The 19,903-nt window shown below is 36.9% G+C and overlaps 1 protein-coding gene and 1 long non-coding RNA gene across 21 annotated transcripts in view; both read right to left on the bottom strand.

Moving 5' to 3' along the window:
• Window positions 1-12,798, bottom strand: part of LOC148044670 (C4b-binding protein-like) — a 46,322-nt gene extending 33,524 nt beyond the window's left edge. For all 20 annotated transcript variants that reach the window (XM_087720103.1, XM_087720101.1, XM_087720107.1 and 17 more), the window contains exon 1: window positions 12,322-12,798. In XM_087720103.1, coding sequence (XP_087576229.1) covers window positions 12,322-12,397 — 76 coding nt within the window. In that variant the 5' untranslated portion in view covers window positions 12,398-12,798. The remainder of the gene's footprint in view (window positions 1-12,321) is intronic.
• A 490-nt stretch (window positions 12,799-13,288) lies between these two features.
• Window positions 13,289-17,011, bottom strand: LOC148044669 (uncharacterized). The gene is made up of 2 exons (XR_015697332.1): window positions 15,014-17,011; window positions 13,289-14,296 (listed from the first exon to the last, which is right to left on the bottom strand). It is a non-coding gene; the product is annotated as an uncharacterized LOC148044669 (long non-coding RNA).
• Between the last annotated feature and the right edge of the window lie 2,892 nt (window positions 17,012-19,903).

Genomic DNA, 19,903 nt, shown 5'->3' with positions numbered 1-19,903 from the left:
TAAAATTACATACTTTAAATGTATTGATTTAGTTATCTATGAACAAAACAGCAAACCCAAAACAAAAGCTCACTAATTCAAATTATCCTTTATTATCTGAGATATTAAATCATTAAGCAGAGGTTTATCTGTCTTAAGTTAGCCACTACTACTATATGTTCTTAACTTTGGCAATTCTTAATCAGCAGCTAAAAAAAGTTTCACTGGAATGTCATCTTTATACAATTCTCTACAAAGGGATTCTCAAGCCTCATGTGAAACAGTGCTGTCGCCTCAGTAGGCATATCTATTAATACTATGACTAAAATGGATTGTTTTATTTATACAAGGATTGTCTCACTACTTCTTTTACTACTCAAAGCAATGTGAACTAATACCTGAAATCTTTAGCGTTTTTTCCAAGATCAGCTATTGCTCCTAATAAAAATGAACAAAAATTTACACTATATCATTAGCTAACCAGATTTCTTAAACCATGATAACATATGTAGATGTAACTTTAAAAAACCTTTTCCTGAAGCTGAAACAATGTATTGATTGACTGACTAATTTTATAAGATGTTTAAGGTTACCAAACTCTATAATGATTGTGTAGTGTAGAATAAAAAGTACAAATAAAGTAGAGATAAAATACAAATGGGAAACATCAAATGTCCAAAAGTAAAAGCTACTTTATCCAAAAGAAATACAGAGAACCAGTGGTGGGTTGCAGGCACTATGCCCCAGTATACCTGCACTCCTTACCTGTGCTTTAAGATTTTGGTGCTTCCGCGCACACGCATGGTACATATGGTTCCTGCGCGACGTTCCACCGAGCAGCTGGAGCATCACGGAGGCTTGCAGAAGCGTCATTTGATGCTACAACGCATGTGCGCGCCGCACCGTGACTCTGGGGCCGTTCTAACCGTACCGGTTGGAACCGAATCTGGAACCCACCACTGCAGAGAACCCACTAGTTGTTCAGGCCAAGGTCTGAGGGAACAGCCAAGATTTCAAGTCTCTTTTAAATACCATCTACAGATAAATCTCAGGGGAGATGGTGTTCTCAATGGCAGGTGCTAGCATGCAAGGCTCCCTGAATCCCACCAAATGGAATGGCTTAACAGAGAAGACCTGAATCATGCCTACTCTGCCAGCCATTACAATCTCACAGAAACTACAAAAGACAGACAGCCATTTAGATAAACACTTCAGTTCATGAAGTAAATTATATGCCATGCCCATAATCACCCATCCTGTTGAATTATATACCAGGTGCAGGTTCTGGATAGCTTTCAATGATAGCATTAAGTAGAGTGCAGTGCAAAAGGGATATTAACATCTACTAATTCAACCAAAGCTTGGGAAAATGTTTTCAACATTGGCGAACTGCAAGAAAAGAGGAGTGATCTTCTATATTAAAGGCAATATTCCAGCAAAACTAATTTATGCAGATGAAGAGGGAAGAATTTTGATGGTGGAAATTATGGATATCAAAAAAACAGATTCTTCCTGGGCGGAGCTTACTGATGGTGGCAGCTTAAAATAGCTGCTCCCAAAATTCCTGGTCACGTATCTGTTTAGATGATCATCTACCTGACGTCTAACAGGTTTCATATCCTTCAGGCAAGAAGGGAAGAAGATAGTTTTGCTGGCAAATGCCCTTTGATTTTTACAGCTTTTGTGTCTGCAGACAGAGGGGGGCCAGCCCAAGGCAGAATGGCGTCCGTTCTGGGAACTTCAAACTGCCTTGCGCAGTACAAAGTAAGATCTCTCCCACTCAGTTCACAGTTTTGATTTATTTGATTTTAATGCGAGCTGAATCCGTTTACGAGGACATTAATTGTTTATCGGATCCTAGCTTCTTTTTTTTTACAAGATCTTCTTCTGAAAATCTATTTACTTAGAGGCTTTTCAAATGGCGCCGAGACGGCTGGATTCTCCTGTAACAATGATTATTTTCTTAATCTCCTTGTTAAACACTACAGAACTTTAAAACTTCAAAGGAGACAGGAGTGATTTATCACCCTGCCTCACAATCGGCCAGCAGAAACTTTTTAATTAGTTTCATTTTTACAAGACTTCCTTTCTCTCATTAATTTTGCTTATCTGGAATTTAAATGGTGATGAATCTGCTGAACTGTCTTGTTACAATGCTTATTTTCTGAAATCCTTGGTAAAGCCTTGCCAAGCCTCAAATTTCAAAACAAAGGGAGAAATTCAGCATCTCTTCCTATAGCTGCACAGTCGGCCAGTAGAGTTTTATTAACTGCTTGAAGATAAAACTTGGAATGGCCTCAAAACCAAATCTTAATTTGAAACCGTCGCCCTCTACTCCCAGGGGCACATCCCCAGTGTCTGGCACAAGGTCGTAGCCTCCGCTCCCTACACCCCCTGCTGGAGACTTGTTAACGAAAGAATTCTTCTTGAGTGAATTAAGTGTGGCTCTCAACGCTCAGACAATTAAAATGGAAGATAAACTTAGAGATCTTAAAGAGGAGATAAAAGAGGAGATAAAACAGGAGGGGAAAGAAGAAATAAAAGAAATAAAAGGGGAAATAAAAGGACTTAAACAGGAGTTGTATAATAAAATTGATGCCAGGGTTGTTAAAATTAAAGATGAAATGCTGGGACTTGTAACTGTATTGACAGAACGTTTCCGGAATTGAAGATAGTCTAGAGGATCTTAATGAGGCTAATACCAACTTGACATCGAAAACAGAGGTGGTGCAACAAAAAGTTGAAAATGCTGAAAAAGAAATTATTATGATACAGTATAGACAAATGGAACTGGCATTAAGAGTAAGGGGGCTGCGTGAAGAGAAACAGGAGAACCTGAAACAGATTCTATCAGAACCCTTTGACCGTCTGGTGGGAAGACCGGGGACTAAGCTCGACTGGCAGATCGAGAAAGTTTATCGCGTTAACTCCTGGGTGGCAAAGCAGAAACAGCTTCCTCTAGACTTCGTTATATACTTCACTACAAGAGAGCTCAGAAACACGATACTACAAGTCTTATAACACTAAGCTCCAAATTGGCGGTCAAGACCTGATTGTTTTGAAAGAGATACCACCTCAAATGTTAAGAGCCAGGAGAGACTACGCTGTTTTAGTCGAAGAACTCAGAAACCATCAGATACAGTATAGATGGGACGCACCATTTGGTATTATACTTACATTTGATAGGCAAAGATATCGCCTCAACTCCGTATGGAAAGCCCGAGATTTTTACCATAACATTTTGAAGGCTGAACATCCTGCATCATCTGGACCTGGAGAAAGACCACAAGAAGGACAGGACAGACAGCAAACTACACAACTATCAGATAAGATGGAGCATCTCTCTCTCCTAGAAGCGCAAGGTGTTATGGAACAAAGACCTAGCCGTATGATTACTAGACGAATGGAGAAACAAGCTAAAAGGCAACAACCTCAACAATCACCGGCCATCGATCAAGGAGCTACAGTAACAAGTCTGGAAGCAGTGGGAGGAGCTAGGCCTAAGATTAAACAGGCTATGCAGGAAGCTCTAAAAAAGCTTCAGCCAACCAAAGATGACAACTAAGATCTTAACATGGAATGTCAATGGATTGAATTCTCCACAGAAGAGAAAGAATATACTTCACTATCTTAAACAGTTTAAGAATGATATAATTTGTTTGCAAGAAACTCATATCAAATCAACTGATCAAAAATATCTGATTAACTCAAAACTTGGTCAACATTTTGTAGCTTCTGCTATGGAAAAGAAAAATGGTACAGTTGTATACTTAAGAAAAGACATGAAAGCTGAATTAATTGAAGCAGATCCCTTCAGAAGATATATGGCGTTAGATCTAATCCTAGAAGGGAAAAAGACATTACTTTTGGGAATTTATGCTCCTAATCAACAGCAAGACGGATTCTATAGAAATCTTCATGCCAAATTAGTACAGTGGGACTATAGGTCCTGTATACTATTGGGTGATTGGAATGGTGTGATAGACACTAAAAGAGATAAGAAGACTTCTCGCCCAAATACTAAGATGCGAGCAAAGCTACCCAAACCTTTTTTTGACATGATGGACGACTTTGAATTGAGAGATATTTGGCGAGAAAGAAACGCAGAGGAATATGATTTCACTTTCTTCTCTGATAGACATCAATCCCTTTCAAGGATTGATTTTATACTAATCACTAATGATTTGCTTTCTTGGGTCAAGAAGACAAAGATTGCGTCTAGGGTCCTTTCGGATCATAATCCAGTTTGGATGGAATTGGGAAGGGTAGTGCAGGCAAGAAGGTCTTGGAGATTGAATGAAAACTTATTTAGATATGAAAAGTATATTAATGATTGTAAAAAATTGTTATCTGAATATTTTGTTTTGAATATGAATAAGGGTACATCTATGGAATTCGTATGGGATGCAAGCAAAGTGTATATGAGAGGAGTGCTGATGAATATAAATAAAACACATAGATATAAACAAGGGTTAAAACGAACAGAATTGGAAGAGGAAATTAAGAGAAAAGAGCTGGAGTTAACAATGAATCCAGGCGATACAAAGGTTAAGGAAGCTATCACCATTTTAAAATCTCAATTTGACATGGTAGCCACTAATTTATTATATGCAAAACACAATACTTTTTGTAATGCAAACAAACCTGGCAGATGGTTAGCTTATCAGACTAGGAAAAAAAGGAAAACTCGAAATATATCTAAACTGATTTACAGAGGGAAGGAGGTGTTTCAACAGGAAGAGATTCAAAAGGCATTTCGGGAATTTTTTACAGAATTGTATAAAGGGGATAAAATTAATGGTTTAGATATAGACAAATATTTAGATAAAGAGAAAATACCCTCAGTTAGAGAAGAGCACAGGTAAAAATTGAATCAACCAATAACCTCGGGGGAAATTTTGCAGGCAATTAAGCAATTAAAGTTAGGGAAAGCACCAGGTACAGATGATTTGACAGTGGTTTACTATAAAAATTTACAGTTAGAAATGATAGAACCTCTTAGAGAATTATTTAATAAGATTCAAACAGAAGGTAAAGTGCCTCCATCTTGGAAGACAGCGTTTATATCTTTGATACCCAAAGAAGATCAAGATACTACCCAACCAAAAAATTATAGACCTATCTCATTACTTAATGTAGATTATAAAATTTTTACTAAAATACTAGCAAATAGGTTAATGCTGGTTATTCAACAATTGATACACACCGACCAAACAGCTTTTATACAGGGGAGACAGATGAAAAGTAATGTCAGATTAATTATTAATGTATTAGAATATTTGGGAAAGAACAACCAAATCCCTGCTGCATTTATATTTTTGGATGCTGAGAAGGCCTTTGATCGAGTTAATTGGCAATTTCTGTTGAAGATATTGCAAAAAATGCAGATAGGAGATAATTTTTTACAGTCAATTAAAGCAATATGCCAACAGCAAATAGCACAAATCATAGTCAATGGAAGTTTAACAGACTCTTTTCAAATTGGAAAAGGTACAAGACAGGGCTGTCCTTTGTCCCCATTATTGTTTATTATAACTTTGGAAGTATTGTTGAATAAAATACGGGGCTTGGATGGTCTAAAAGGGATCAAGATTAGGCAGCAAGAATACAGAGTGCGCGCTTTTGCGGATGATTTGGTCATAATATTGGAACAACCGCAGGAATCCAGTATGGTTTTAATGAATACGATTAATCAATATGGTCAAGTGTCTGGTTTTAAAATAAATTTAGGAAAAACAAAAATATTAGCTATAAATATGAATACTAAACAAAAGGAAGAACTAGGAGTGATGCTAGGATGTGAGGTAGTTAAAAAAGTCAAATATCTTGGAGTTAACATCTTAACTTCAAATGGGAAACTATATAAGCATAATTATGAACCACTTTGGCATAGTATACAGACAGAGATGAAAAAATGGGAGAAATTGCACTTATCTTTGTTGGGTAGGATAGCGGCAGTGAAAATGAACATCTTACCAAAAATTTTATTTCTCTTTCAAATGTTACCTATACTTAAAAAAGATGAGAATCTTTTAGAATGGCAGAAGGGTATCAACAAATTTGTATGGACCGGAAAGAAGCCGAGGGTAAAGATGAAAATAATGCAAGATGTACGCGAGATAGGAGGCTTGAAACTACCTAACTTAAAACTATATTATGATGCAGTGGCACTATCTGTAATTAGTGATTGGACTCATTTAACTAATGATAGAATATTGAATATTGAGGGACACGATCTGGTATATGGTTGGCATGCTTACCTGTTATTCAACAAAAAATTGGACAAGAATTTTAAAAGTCATCTTTTAAGAAATGCTTTACTGCGGGTCTGGAAAAAATACCAATATAAATTAAATGACAAGATACCCATGTGGGCAATTCCTAGACACGCAATTGAAAATATGAATATAGCACAAAAACAGGATAAAATTACCTACGGACAGCTTCTTATCTTGGAAAGGGGGGTACTACAACTAAAATCTTTAGAGGTATTAAAAGAGGAGAAGGTAGTTCAAACATGGTTCCAGTATGGGCAATTACAGGCTAGGTGGAAAATAGATCAAAAAATTGCTTTTATTCAAGTTGAGGATAATCTGTTTAAACAAATAAGAGATCAAAGCTTAATGCATATAAAGAGGATATATAATGTATTAATACAGATGGATTCGGAAACAGAATTAGTTAAAGATTGTATGATAAAGTGGGCTCAAAACATTGAAGAACCAATAATGCTGGATACATGGGAAAGAATCTGGGTAAGAAAATGAAATTTACACAAGCTCAAAACCTGAGAGAAAATTTTTATAAGATGTTCTATAGATGGCATTTAGATCCTAAAAAGCTGGCTTCTATGTATCCGAATTTACAGCTTAAATGTTGGAGATGTGGCTCTCTCAATGCTACATATTTTCATATATGGTGAACCTGCCAAAAGGTTAAGGCATTTTGGATAAAAATATGGTGGATTATGCAAAATATCTTTAAAAGAAGGATAAAGTTTACTCCTCAGTTATTTTTACTAGGTATAAGTATTGACTTTACAGTGGTAGAGACTAACTTGATTCTGCACCTAATAACGGCAGCAACACTGTTGGTGGCGCAATACTGGAAGAAGGAAGACTTGCCTACAATTCAAGAATGGACATTGAAAGTTACAAACTTAGCTGAGATGGCTAAAATATCGGCATATCTTAAAGATCACTCAAATGAGAGATATAAACGAGACTGGAAAAAATGGATTGACTATATACAAAATAAATACAGGACCAAGAAATTCCAGTTAGCCTATGCTTAAGATCAGAAATGATTTAAATTGTTTAAAGTTATCTCAGCAAGAATAAGCTAAGATCAATGTAGAGATGTCATTAATCTCTTTATTTCTTTTTCTCAATAGATTTTTGACTGTGTTTGCTAAAAATCCATACTGTGTACGGGTTGTGGGAAGTCAGGCGGGGGAAGGAGGAGGGGGTTGGGTGGAGGGTGGAGGGAGGGAGGGGTATACATTAGGCTAGACAAGAATTTGGTGGTAAACTAGAACTATTTTGACACACACAAAAATTGTACTCCGATGTCTCACTGATTGAGGAACGATGAAATGTTTGTTTTAAAAGAAAATAATACTTTTGAAAAAAAAATACAGAAAAAAACACTCCTAACTGGAATTTATGCCCCCAATGAAAAACAAGACGAATTCTATAAAAAATTACATAAAATAATTTTGGACTTAGACTATGTTGATATTTGTATGATGGGAGACTTTAATGGCATCGTGAAGCAAAACATGGACTATAAAACACACAAAACAAAAAAGCTAAATAGAAAATTGCTGCCAAAATCCTTCTTTGGGATGATAGATGAAGTAAATCTAAAAGATATATGGAAAGAAAGAAATGCCAAAACAGAACAGTACACTTTTTATTCAAATAGACATTCATCATTTTCTAGAATAGATATTATATGGGCCTCAGCAGAATTGATCTGCAATGTACAAGAAATTGAGATTGGAGCAAGCACTTGGGCGGACCATAACCCAATTTCAATTAAATGGAAAGGCCAAAGGGCAAGATCTAGATGGACATTAAATAACACCATATTGAAAGAAAAAGACTTTGTACAAAAAATGGAAAAATACTGAGAAAAAAAAATTATACAAGACTACTATGCTGAGCTCTACGAACAAGAGAAGGTGGAGGAGGGAGGAGTCAAAAAGTACTTACAGGATGCCAATCTTCCCCAGATATCAGATGAAACTAGAACAATGCTAGAAAGTAAAATAACAATGATGGAGCTAACGGATGCACTTAAAAAACAAAATAATGGGAAAGCCCCAGGACCGGATGGACTACCTGTGGAATTCTATAGAATATTTGAAGAAACTTCGATTCTCCCACTCCTACAAGTCATGAATGAAGTGATATTTGAGAGTAAAATACCGACGTCATGGTCAGAAGCATATATTACATTTCTACCCAAGGAAGAGACCGATTTAACATAAACTAAGAACTATAAACCAATTTCTTTATTAAATTCAGATTATAAGCTATTTGCATCTATACTAGCAGAGAGACTTAAAAAATATTTAAATAGCTTCATCCACTCAGATCAAAATGTGAATTGGCAATTCATGTTTTTACAACTGGAGCAGATGAACTTTGGTAAGAAATTTATTCAAACCATACGAATGATATATCAGAAACAAACAGCAAAGATAATGGTAAATGGAGAACTAACAGATCCTATTGAAATAAAGAGAGGTACGAGACAAGGTTGCCCATTATCACCATTACTCTTTGTCTTAACATTAGAGGTTTTAAACAGAAAGATCAGAGAAGAAGAAATAAGAGGAATGAAAATTAAGAAAGGAGACTATAAACTACAAGCGTTTGCAGATGATTTAGTTTTTATTCTTGAAGATCCACTAGAAACAGCACCCAAACTGCTAGAAAGAATAGAGGAATATGGAAAAGTAGCAGGCTTGAAAATAAACAAAGACAAAACAAAGATTATGACAAAGAATATGCCAGCAACACAAAAGGAAGAGTTGTCAGAAACTTTGCAGAATCAAATTACAAGTAAAGTTAGATATTTGTGGATACACCTATCACCTACATGCAGTACTCTTAAGGAAGACAATTATACTAGACTAAAACAACAAATAGCGACTGATCTGATGAAATGGGAAAATTTACAACTATCAATGATGGGAAGAATTTCTACAATTAAAATGAACATTTTACCTAGAATTTTATACCTGTTCCAGACAATCCCAATCAGATTGGGTAAGGACTTTTTTCAAGACTTAAACAAAATAGTTTTGAAGTTTATTTGGCAAGGGAAAACAGCTAGAATAAAACTTAAATTGTTACAAGATGCTAGAATTGGAGGAGGACTTGGCCTACCTGATTGGGAGTTATATTACCAAGCAACAAACTTGATGTGGATTAAGGAGTGTGTATCACTAAAAAATTCTAGACTATTGAATGTAGATCATCATGATTTACTGTTGGGATGGCATGCTTTCTTATGGTATAAGGGAACTAAAGCACATGGCTATTTTAGAAGACATTATATAAGGGAGGCTTTGTTATTAAACTGGGAAAAGGTAAAAAGATTACACTACTTAAAAATTCCAGTCTGGGTATCAACGATTGAAGCATTTTCATATCCAATAATATATAAAAAGGAACAAACAGTTAGATATGTTGAAATATTGAATGCAGAGGGTGAACTCAAATCTATCCAAGAGTTGAAACAAGAAGGGATAGAAATGAATTGGTATTCATATGTACAGATACAATCTAGATATAATGAAGATAGAAAATCAAAAGGTTTTTACAATAAAATGACTGAGTTAGACAAAATTTTAACAGATACTGATGAAAAAGTAATTAAAAAACTATTAGATATTTATTGGAGGTTAAATTACAAGAAGAGCTAGTTTCTTTAAACTATGATAGCTTGGGGAAAAACTTTAGGGATGGGATTGATTTAGAGAAATGGCAGAAACTGTGGTCTCAAAATTATAAAATGACAATGTCTACTGCATATAGAGAAAATTTGTATAAGATGTTTTACAGGTGGCACCTACCCCCAACCAGAATTGCAAGAATGTCCAAGAATAAATCAGAAAAGTGTTGGAAATGTCATCAGATACGGGGCTCATATTACCACATGTGGTGGACTTGCATTGAAGCTAAAAGATACTGGACTAAAATCCACATGTGGTTGGAGAAAATGACACACAAACAAATAGACTTTAAACCAGAGGTCTTTTTATTGGGGATCATACCAGAAATCTATAATAAAGACTTAAAATATTTGATTGTAAATGTGTTAATAGCAGCCAGAATCGTATTTGCAAAAAACTGGAAAAATGAAACAATACCAAAACAGGAAGAAGTTATTCGAAAAATAATGGACTGTGCTGAAATGAGTTAATTGACACTTGAAATTAGAGAACAAGAAGACGAGCAATTTTATAAGATATGGGACTTGTTTCACCAGTGGCTGGGGGAAAAAACTTGGAAATGAAAAATGTTTTACTCATGTTTCAACTGGAGGAGTTAAATGATAACACAATCATGCTGTGAAATAGATTAACAATGATACAATGAAAAATTGATATATCTATGAATTGAATACTTTAGAATTTTTTGCTTTAAAAAAGAATAAGGATAACAACGATTTTATGTATACTTGATAGAGGATTGGTGATATAATGTATAACAAGAACATATTACAATGATATCTTGTTGATAAATAATTTTAATAAGGGAATAATTAAAAAATTGGTATATATATGTAGCGACCATTTAGAATATTTTGTTGAAAAATGAAGGAATAAGATTTCTGTTTGAAGGTATGAGGTACAAGGATAACAATGAACACAAGCATACCTGATATTTGATTGGTGGAATTAAGTATAATGGAAAATAGTGATATATAAATATAAATGGTTGGTAAAAAAAATCTTTTCTTTCACATGGGGATTATATAAAGGTATACTGTTATCAAATAGATAATCAAGAATGTAAGGGAACTATGATTTATTGGAAAAAAATAATGCTAATCGTAATTGAACATATACTGTACAATGAAAGTGAGGTATTTAGTTAAACTAGATGAAAAATCTGTGATGGTAAATGTTATTCCAGAATATGGATGTTAAAACACCTATAACCAAACGACATGCTGTATGTGATTATGCTTTTTTGTGTGTTTTTTGTGTTTTTTTGGTTTTTTTATTGTTGTTTGTAGGTATTGTCTGTGTAATAAAAATATTTTTTTTAAAAAAAAATAAGTAGAGTGCTGTGCAAAATTCCATGTGTGGGGTTCCCAAACACGAGTGACAGTTAAAAAGACAGAGTTTTGTAGCCAACTTTGGGGGGGGGGTGTTAATTTGAACCTATTCATCCAGGCCTTTACATTATTCAAGTATTGTCTGGTCAGTCTCAGACTGAAATATACATTGGATAACATGCACATATTGATGATACCTGAACCCAAAATGATGGATGACCTCACCTATCAGCTTCACATAAATACGAAACAGAGTAAGGAACAAGGAGCCCTAAGTCACATACAAGAGTCTGGAATGTGTTCTGTCTTCTCTATGAACACCTAGCAGGAACCAATCATTGGGGGGGGGGACTCTAATAAGTCCTATTCCTTTATTTAACCAGTGTATCCAGAGAAGACCTATGCTGTGAGTATCTAAGACCAATTGATATGATTCACCTTTAATTATTCAGTAACCTAGGTCTAGTAATATTTCGGCAGTACCAGACATCATACATTTGTTGTATGTATATGTACGTACGTACATACATATACACTCATACACACATACACATATATAATTATGTTTGTTCCAGCATAACTCTGGAGAGCCTCGAGGAATTTCAACCAAACTTGGCAAAACAAAGCTGGCTGAGGAACTCTGGGAGTTAAATTCCGTAAATCTTAAAGTTGCGAAGCCTGGCCTAGAGCAGTGTTTCTCAACCTTGGCCACTTGAAGATGTCCGGACTTCAACTCCCAGAATTCCCCAGCCAGCATTCGCTGGCTGGGGGATTCTGGGAGTTGAAGTCCGGACATCTTCAAGTGGCCAAGGTTGAGAAACACTGGCCTAGAGGACCTCGAGGCAATCCCAGCGTGGGGTTCCGTCCCAAGGCCGCTATCGCCACATGCCTCTTCAGGCCTCCGGTGCCCTGGCAGATCGCGCAGGGGAAGCAGGCGGAGACGAAACGCCCCACCTCCTCCTCGTAATGACGAAGGAGAGAGGAAAGAGGGAGTCAGAGAGAACCCCGCTGCCGCGTGAGGAGGAGAACGTGCATCACTCTCACCTGCCCAGGCCCATCTCATCGCCGCCAGCGCCAAAATCGCGAGAAGCCGCGAAGCGCGGCGTAGCGGCCGCGACATGGCGCTCAACGCGCAGGACGAAGAAGCGTTGGAATCCGGCGCGCGGAGATTGGCGGGGCGGGGCGGGGGACGTTCCAGGCTCGAGTGCCAGCTCCTGCCGCGGCGGGGGTGGGGGTCGGGGGACTGTCGTAGCCACTGTCGCCCTTGAGTCGGCCTTTCTTTTCATTTTCATTTCAAGTCAAGAATCAGCGTTAGGCCAACAATGGGGGAGGCGCCGCCAGTGCGCGAGATCCTCGCGAGCGGATGGCTGAAGGCAGCTACGGTAGCCCCTGCGGAGGCAAGTAGACTGCAAGTAGATCTAGAAAACTCTAGGACTGAAGAAGCTTCTTGCATAAGCGAAACGTCTTTAAAGAAAAACCGGAAAACCAAATTGCCTCTTGAAAAAGCACCTTTGGGACAACCAGGACCTGGATGACTGAGAACCTCCATAGGCAAGATCTAGAAAGGTTTGCTGCGAGCTTGACCTCCGGATATAGGTATTGCCTAGATGTTGGGCATTTGAAAAATGCAGGCACTAACTCAGAGGTAGGCTGGCGAAATTGCTCTGGATAGGAGTCAGGCGGCAGAACCAAAACGGCAAGGCGAGGTTGCTGCCGTTTGGAGACCGTCAAGCTGGAATGACACCAATTGCTTTTTTTTAATCAGCAAACTTGATAGGAGAGATTAACAATTCAATGTAGGAATCTCGGAAGTTCCTACCAGGTTTTTTTGCTGTTCCAATGGGCTGAATGGCATGAAGAAGCCCTGGCGGAATGATTTCCAGCAGCGCTTTAGCCGAAGGTTCTGCCTTGACGTAGTTTCAAAGTTGTGCCCATACTCTTAATTTAATCTCCGCCGTCCTTTTTCTCCAAAAGTCCTCTCCCCCCACCAAAAAAGGAAGTACGTAAAAGATTCGTTTATTTTTTGTTTACAAATTTATTTTCGGATTGAATTTAGAATTGTTTTAATAATTTCTAAAAAGAAAAATTGATTATTACTATTTATTGTATATCCTAGTACCATAACTTGCTCAACGCACTTGAAGTATTTCCTGCTTAATGAATATGGAATATGAATGGATGATTAAATTAGTATACTGCCAGACTCTCAACAACTCTGGGCAGCTTACAACAATCAAAACACACCACACACACACAAAAAATACAACATAAATAAAAGATGGCAAGCATAATGAAGTGGGCAGGTCCCAGAGGGCTGCCTCACCAAAGGCCAAAGTCCAGAGTAATAAAACATTTATGCATGTATGTTTTATAACAAAACAAAAAATAGTGATCATAATACATTATCAAAGAAAAAACAAAGTGCTATAACAAAGTAAGAAAATGCAAAAAGAATAATATATGTCAACAATAAATGGTCACAAATCACCTCTCTAATGCAAATATTCAAAATGTGTAGGATACATTCATACAACTTTTAACCTATTCTCTACAAATGCCCCATATTTCAATATATTTGCCCATACACAATCTTCTATAAGCAATTCGCTCATGAGCGACAACTGCAACCAAGTTTTCAGTCCATTGAGTAAAGGGGGACATACATTTATCTTTCCAAATATCAGTCTTCTGGTCATAATAAGGGCATGAAGAATCCATTTATATTGTTAAGTTGTCAAATTCCTTGTACTGGTATGTACTTCAAGAGAATGTTATCTGATAATTTTAGCTTTTGTAGCACAATCATTTTGACATAATCCATTACTTTTTAAGCATGTATGGCTCTTGATTTTTATATCAAAATCATATCAGCTACGTCATATCAATCACTGCTTCATATTTATTTTCCAGGAGTATATTATACATTCATTACTTCTCATAACATAACCATCAATGTCAGCATGATTATTTGTTGCTAGCTTGCTCAGAAGAAATTGCCAATTAAGAATAATATCTTGTCCTATGAAAAAGTAATAATGACATTTCATTGAACAAGAAGAATTTCAGTAAATATAAAAAGGCATTTTATATGCAACACAGAAATAAAAGGAAGGTATCGTAGAAAAATCACTTGTAAACAAAACAAAATACACAACTGACGTCAGCTACTTTGTAACAGGTTGATGGTACAAAGAAATTTACCTACCAAAGAAGTTGCTGCACAATAGCATGCCCATCCCCAAATTATATATGTGCTATAAGTTATTTTAAACCATCTGACTCAGTCATATTTATACAAATAATGTATTTTCATCTTAAAATAGTAACTTTACCATGAGATTATTGCCTGTAGCTATGAAGACAAAGTTTTCTTTTTACAGTGGAGAATCTTCATAACTAGCAACACAATACTTTCTTTGGGCTTTACAGGTACAATTGCTAAATTAATCGGGAGAACATATACTTGAGAAGATAAACCAAATTAAAAGACTTAAAAATACATTTAAATGCATTGTTTGAAATAGGCAGATGAGAATTCCTGTGAATTAATGGCCTGTCTTATTTTACCAATGCTAAACTCAAAATAGATGTGCTGATTGGAATGGCAAAAACCTTTTCCTCACAAAATACCTGATTTCAGTGCATATATCCCTTATTGATATTTGGTAGAATATGAATCTCAAATTATTATTAACATTTCCTTCAGTATAAATAATGTAAACAAATAAATGCTCACCTTTTTTTCTTTTGCAAAAGGACAATCCACATTGCACCACCAAAAATGAGGAAAAGCAATAGGATACTTCTCACAGAACCTCTTAAAACCAAGTAAATATATTTATTTAGTTACGATTTTCTCTAAAATGAAAGGTTAAAGAAAGAACTGATTTTATTATAAATTAAATTGAAGTGAGAAAATTAATAAAATTTTGTAACATTAAAATGCAATGAAAATGGATGCATCCTAAGGTATTTATGTAATGCACTGTAGAATCCATTCTACAAAAATCAAAATATTTAGAATCACAATGAAAAGTTCTTTTTTTCCCCTTTTTCTTATGTCAAGTTGCTCGACAACTTTGCTATTATCATATGGAAAAGAATACCTTTTCCTTTCTCATCTTCTTTTTGCTACATTATCATGATTGTTCTGTATTATATATGCTCATCTGACAAAGACAACTAAAGAACAGGGAAAACATTTGACTAGTAGCCACTGACCTATCTTATCCACTGTTTATGGAATGCAAGGTCCACAATGCCTTTCTGCATTCAATGGGAGCGTCTAGAAATTACTTACCAAAACCTATGGTAGCAAAATTGTAGGAGCCTAAAGAAAGAAGCAAAACAAGAGTAACAAACTATCAGCAAAGGGGACAATTAAATGTACTAGTTCTTGAAAGTATTTTTGAGAGGCTCTCCAAACAATATAAAATTAAATTCTCTGTCAAATCTTTAAGGCCTAATTTCCAATTTACCATGCTTAATCTGTGTACAAGCTGGCACAGGGGCATCCCATCCTATCTGCTGCGCTTGAATAGGAGAAGAATCATGCCTGACATAGCCATTTCCAGACTCCAGAATCACATTAGCACTAATCTGAATCACACTTTTTTTTCTGATCTGGTGCTATCAGAAAGTGGTGGGAGCGGGCAGCCATCCACTGAAAATCAAAGTTGAATAAAAGTTCTTAGACACTATTTTTGCAGGAAAGAGCCACACTTGCCTTTACAACTCGAGAGTTGTAAGAAGATTGCCTGAGATGCAGTAATACCATTCAAAGAGATAAAGCAAAAACGTTTTTATTAGAGAAGTTTAAATAAAAATAATAGAAAACGGGAAAGTTAATTTATTTTCATCTTAACTTTTGTCCACACTTTCACCCTTACTGATAATCTGCCTCTACCTAAATGCTAAAAGATTTTGGGGAGGAAAAAAACTACTAATAGACCAGGGGTGTCAAACTGGCTGTCCGTGGGCTGGACGCATCATGCACAGGTCATGCCCACCCCTGCTCCATGAAAGGAAAAATTGTAGCGATACATCAGGTGACGCTGTTGAGTTTAACACCTGTATAATAGACCAATAACTTATTTGTAGCCTGGCCATCATAGTTTTAGAAGAAAACACTCCCATGCTATCAAAAATTATCCTGGACAGGAAACATTTTTTTTGTACAAGGTACTTTATTGGGTGCTACAGGTTTTAACTATATTTTTGGAGCAGGACCTAGATCATAACTAATTATTACATCACATTCATCATTCATTAACATGATAATCTGGGGCTTCATTCTGGGATATTTACAAATTGCATTTAAAAATTCAATACATCCCTTTGTCTACTCTAATTCAAAATGAGCTGCTTAGAGTTGTTTCAGTTCTGAGGTAACCTTCAGGTCTGAATAAAATGCACAGATAAAGATGACCAAGGACCTCATACAGTATTTTAGTATTCATTCATCCCATGCTTTTTTATTCATGTGATGTCAATTGATAATTATATGTATTCATACGTGTAGACAGACAACATATGTGTATGTGTAGAGACAGATTGCTAGAAGGCAAAATAGAAATGTGCAGGAGAAATTAGTTTTCATAATTGCTAAGTCTTATTTTGGCAAAAGTCCGATATATTTATAATCATACAATGGAAGGAGAAATTTCCCATTGATTTATTTTCTAGAGAAAATGTATCAGAAGGAAGAACATGTTTAACTCCACTGTTCATTGACACACACTGTGTACCTGAAAGTGGTCCTTCATTATCATTCTGTTTAGTTAATTTTTAATTATGATTTTGGCTTAGCAAACTTACTGTGTTTCCCCCCAAATAACACAGGATCTTATTTTTTTTTGACCCCCAAAATAAGTACCTGGCCTTATTTTCAGGGAGGTTTTATTATTTTTGAGGTGCAGGAGGTGGCGAGCTGGTCACCTCGTGGCTGCTGCTGTGTTGCAATATTTTCAGAGAGGACTTATTTTCGAGAGAGAGCTTATTTTAGCACATGAGCTCAAAAGAACGATTTGGCTTATTATCCGAGGAGGTCTTATTTTGAGGAAAACAAGGGAGATTGAAAGAGAAAGATGCAAAAGCAGGCTGAAGCCTTCCAACCTGGCCAGGACAGGCTCCCCTGGATGTCGGCTCAGACAACAAGAGCCAGCTGTGGGGATTTTGGAAAAGGACACAGAGCAGTGTGGGTAGGATGCAGAAGATGCCATTTCAGGAATAGATGGGCAAGAGAAGGAGAGCCCAGGAACATTGGAAGGGCTGATGCGATAGTGACTAGACAAGTGCCTGGCTGAAGAGGAAAGAGCAGAGATACAGCTGCAGCTGGGAAATGTGGATGACCAGCCAGAAGTACAGGGTGCGCATATGTCAGTGGAGACAAGGAGGAATTGCCTTCCCTGTCAGATCCCAGGACATGTAGCAGAGACAGGCACATGGAAATCAGTGAGGCTACTCATAAGGAAGCAGCCTCACCTCTCCTAATGAGTTGCACCAGTTGGTAATCATTCAGTCTGATACATGGAGCAAAGTGGCATTGTAGCCAACCATTCACTTCCCTGTCGTGCATGTGATCTGACTTCATGTTTCCTGATTCTGGACCTGTGCCTTATTTTCTGACCTCATGTTTGGACCTTGGATTTCATGCCTGGATTTTGGACTTGGACCTTGGATACCAAACCTGGACTTGAAACTTGACCTGGGTTTTGTGGACTCTGATTTATTGGGTCTTGGTGGAGGGCCATTTGCTGACAAGCCTCTGCTAGGACATCTGGGGAATGACAATGGGAGTTTGCAGTGTTTTAATAAAACATAAAAAAAACTCTTTGGCATTTGCATGTGTGCCTCTTTCCCATTGAGGTACAAGCCTTGCCCAATGACGAGGAAAGTGAGACTTCCTAACCAGCCCACCCCTGAAGAGTCCTCACCAGACAATTTCAGGTTACACTGTTGAAAGGATGAAGAAAGAAACAGGAAGATTCTCATCACTGGAAATTGTGTTGGATTCCTTGAAACTTACCCTTCCTCACACTGATAATTTACAGTGGAGCCAAGGGGAAAATCTCCTATTACAAGCAATCTGCCACCCTCTGGTTCTTCTGAATGTCTACATGATTTTCCTAGTGGAAAATAGAGAGATTCTACTTTTTCATGTTATGTTTTGGATAACACAAAATGTATAAAACTGATTCACGTTTTCTATCTGTCTTTAACAACCGACAAATATACTCCCAAGGGTTAAGTTTCACAATTTCATACCCCACTGAAAGGCCATTCCATCCTATTTTAGTTTGATCAGGGTAAAGGAAGACTCACTTTAACAGAATTCTTGAATTTCTGACCAAATCTTATTCCTAATGCATGTCACTGTGATTTCAGTTCAAGATTCCTAATATAACCAGGATCATATATATTTCACAATTGAACCAGAAGAAACAACTTATTTTTTATATTCATCTGCAATATCTGTCTAATCTAACTGAATGGGAAGGGGACGGGTGCCTCCAAAACAAAGAAACAAACAAATTTCAGCTATTTTTAACATTATTAGTACTATTAGTGTTATCATTGAACTTACTATTGCCATGTTCAAGTTGATAGATAGGGAAAGTTGCATTATTCCTAGTTCTATCTGATTATCTACAATAATTATTACAACTCTCAGAGAGAAGGCGGGGCTTAGCAGTGAGAAGACGGAGTTTCAGGCTATTCCTGAAATTCCTCTATTCTGAAGGATTTTTGGACGGGTTTTTTGGACCCTAGCTGTCCCGGAGACGACAGTGAAGGTGAGGAGAGACCCAGGACCTCAGAGACATTCGCAAAGTCTCGGGGGGGGGGATTAACTCCTCGTGCCAATTCCTTTCTGGATTAGCTGCGTGCTAACTGAAACTGCAGGTTGCCCCTAAGAATGGCAGAAGTGATGTCATCTGGTAAGCTGATTTTATTATTCAAGAGAGACTGTCCGCACTAAAAGCTTAAGCTAATTGAAACCAAAAAAATAGAATAATCTAGCGGCGAATTGGTCTTTTTTTTAATGGATTTATGGCTGGTGGCTACTTTATTTCTTAAACGCTTCAAGGAACGCTTCGGCAGCCCTCCTCACTGACTCTTTTTAAGTGGACCGTAAAGTCAACTTTCTACTAATTAGCCCTTCACGATCTGACATTTTTATTACTTGGTTGTGTTTACGATCAGATAAGATTGCACAGTTTCCAGCGTGTCTTTACTTGCAATTTTTAACTGCGACACATCATGGCGTCTGAAAATACTTCTAAGGTTTCATTCCAGATTCTTTTTTCCGCATGTTGAGAGCTTTTTGACTCTTTTCAGAGATTGGAAAGAAAATTGGATCATCTGATTTTAAAATATGAAGGAAAAACTGAGATCGCTGAATGTTTGAATGTTCCTGAAATACAAATGGAAAATGTGAGAAATGGCGTCTGGTCTATCTCAGAGGAAGAAAGGAGGGGGGGAGCTATAAAGAAGATTCATTTAAAGAGACAGAGTGTAGGAGAAATGGAAACTCCACCCTGGAGAATTAAAGTCAATTTGAAAAGTTTTACAAGCCCGGGACAACATTATTATTTCATCACTGACATTCAGAGCCAAAAGGTGCGAA

Source organism: Thamnophis sirtalis, unplaced genomic scaffold (assembly GCF_051295495.1).
Source record: "Thamnophis sirtalis isolate CommonGarterSnake01/CBP01778 unplaced genomic scaffold, rThaSir2_p1.2 scaffold_7, whole genome shotgun sequence".
NCBI classification, from domain to species: domain Eukaryota; kingdom Metazoa; phylum Chordata; class Lepidosauria; order Squamata; family Natricidae; genus Thamnophis; species Thamnophis sirtalis.
This window is presented reverse-complemented; position numbering and strand designations above follow the sequence as displayed.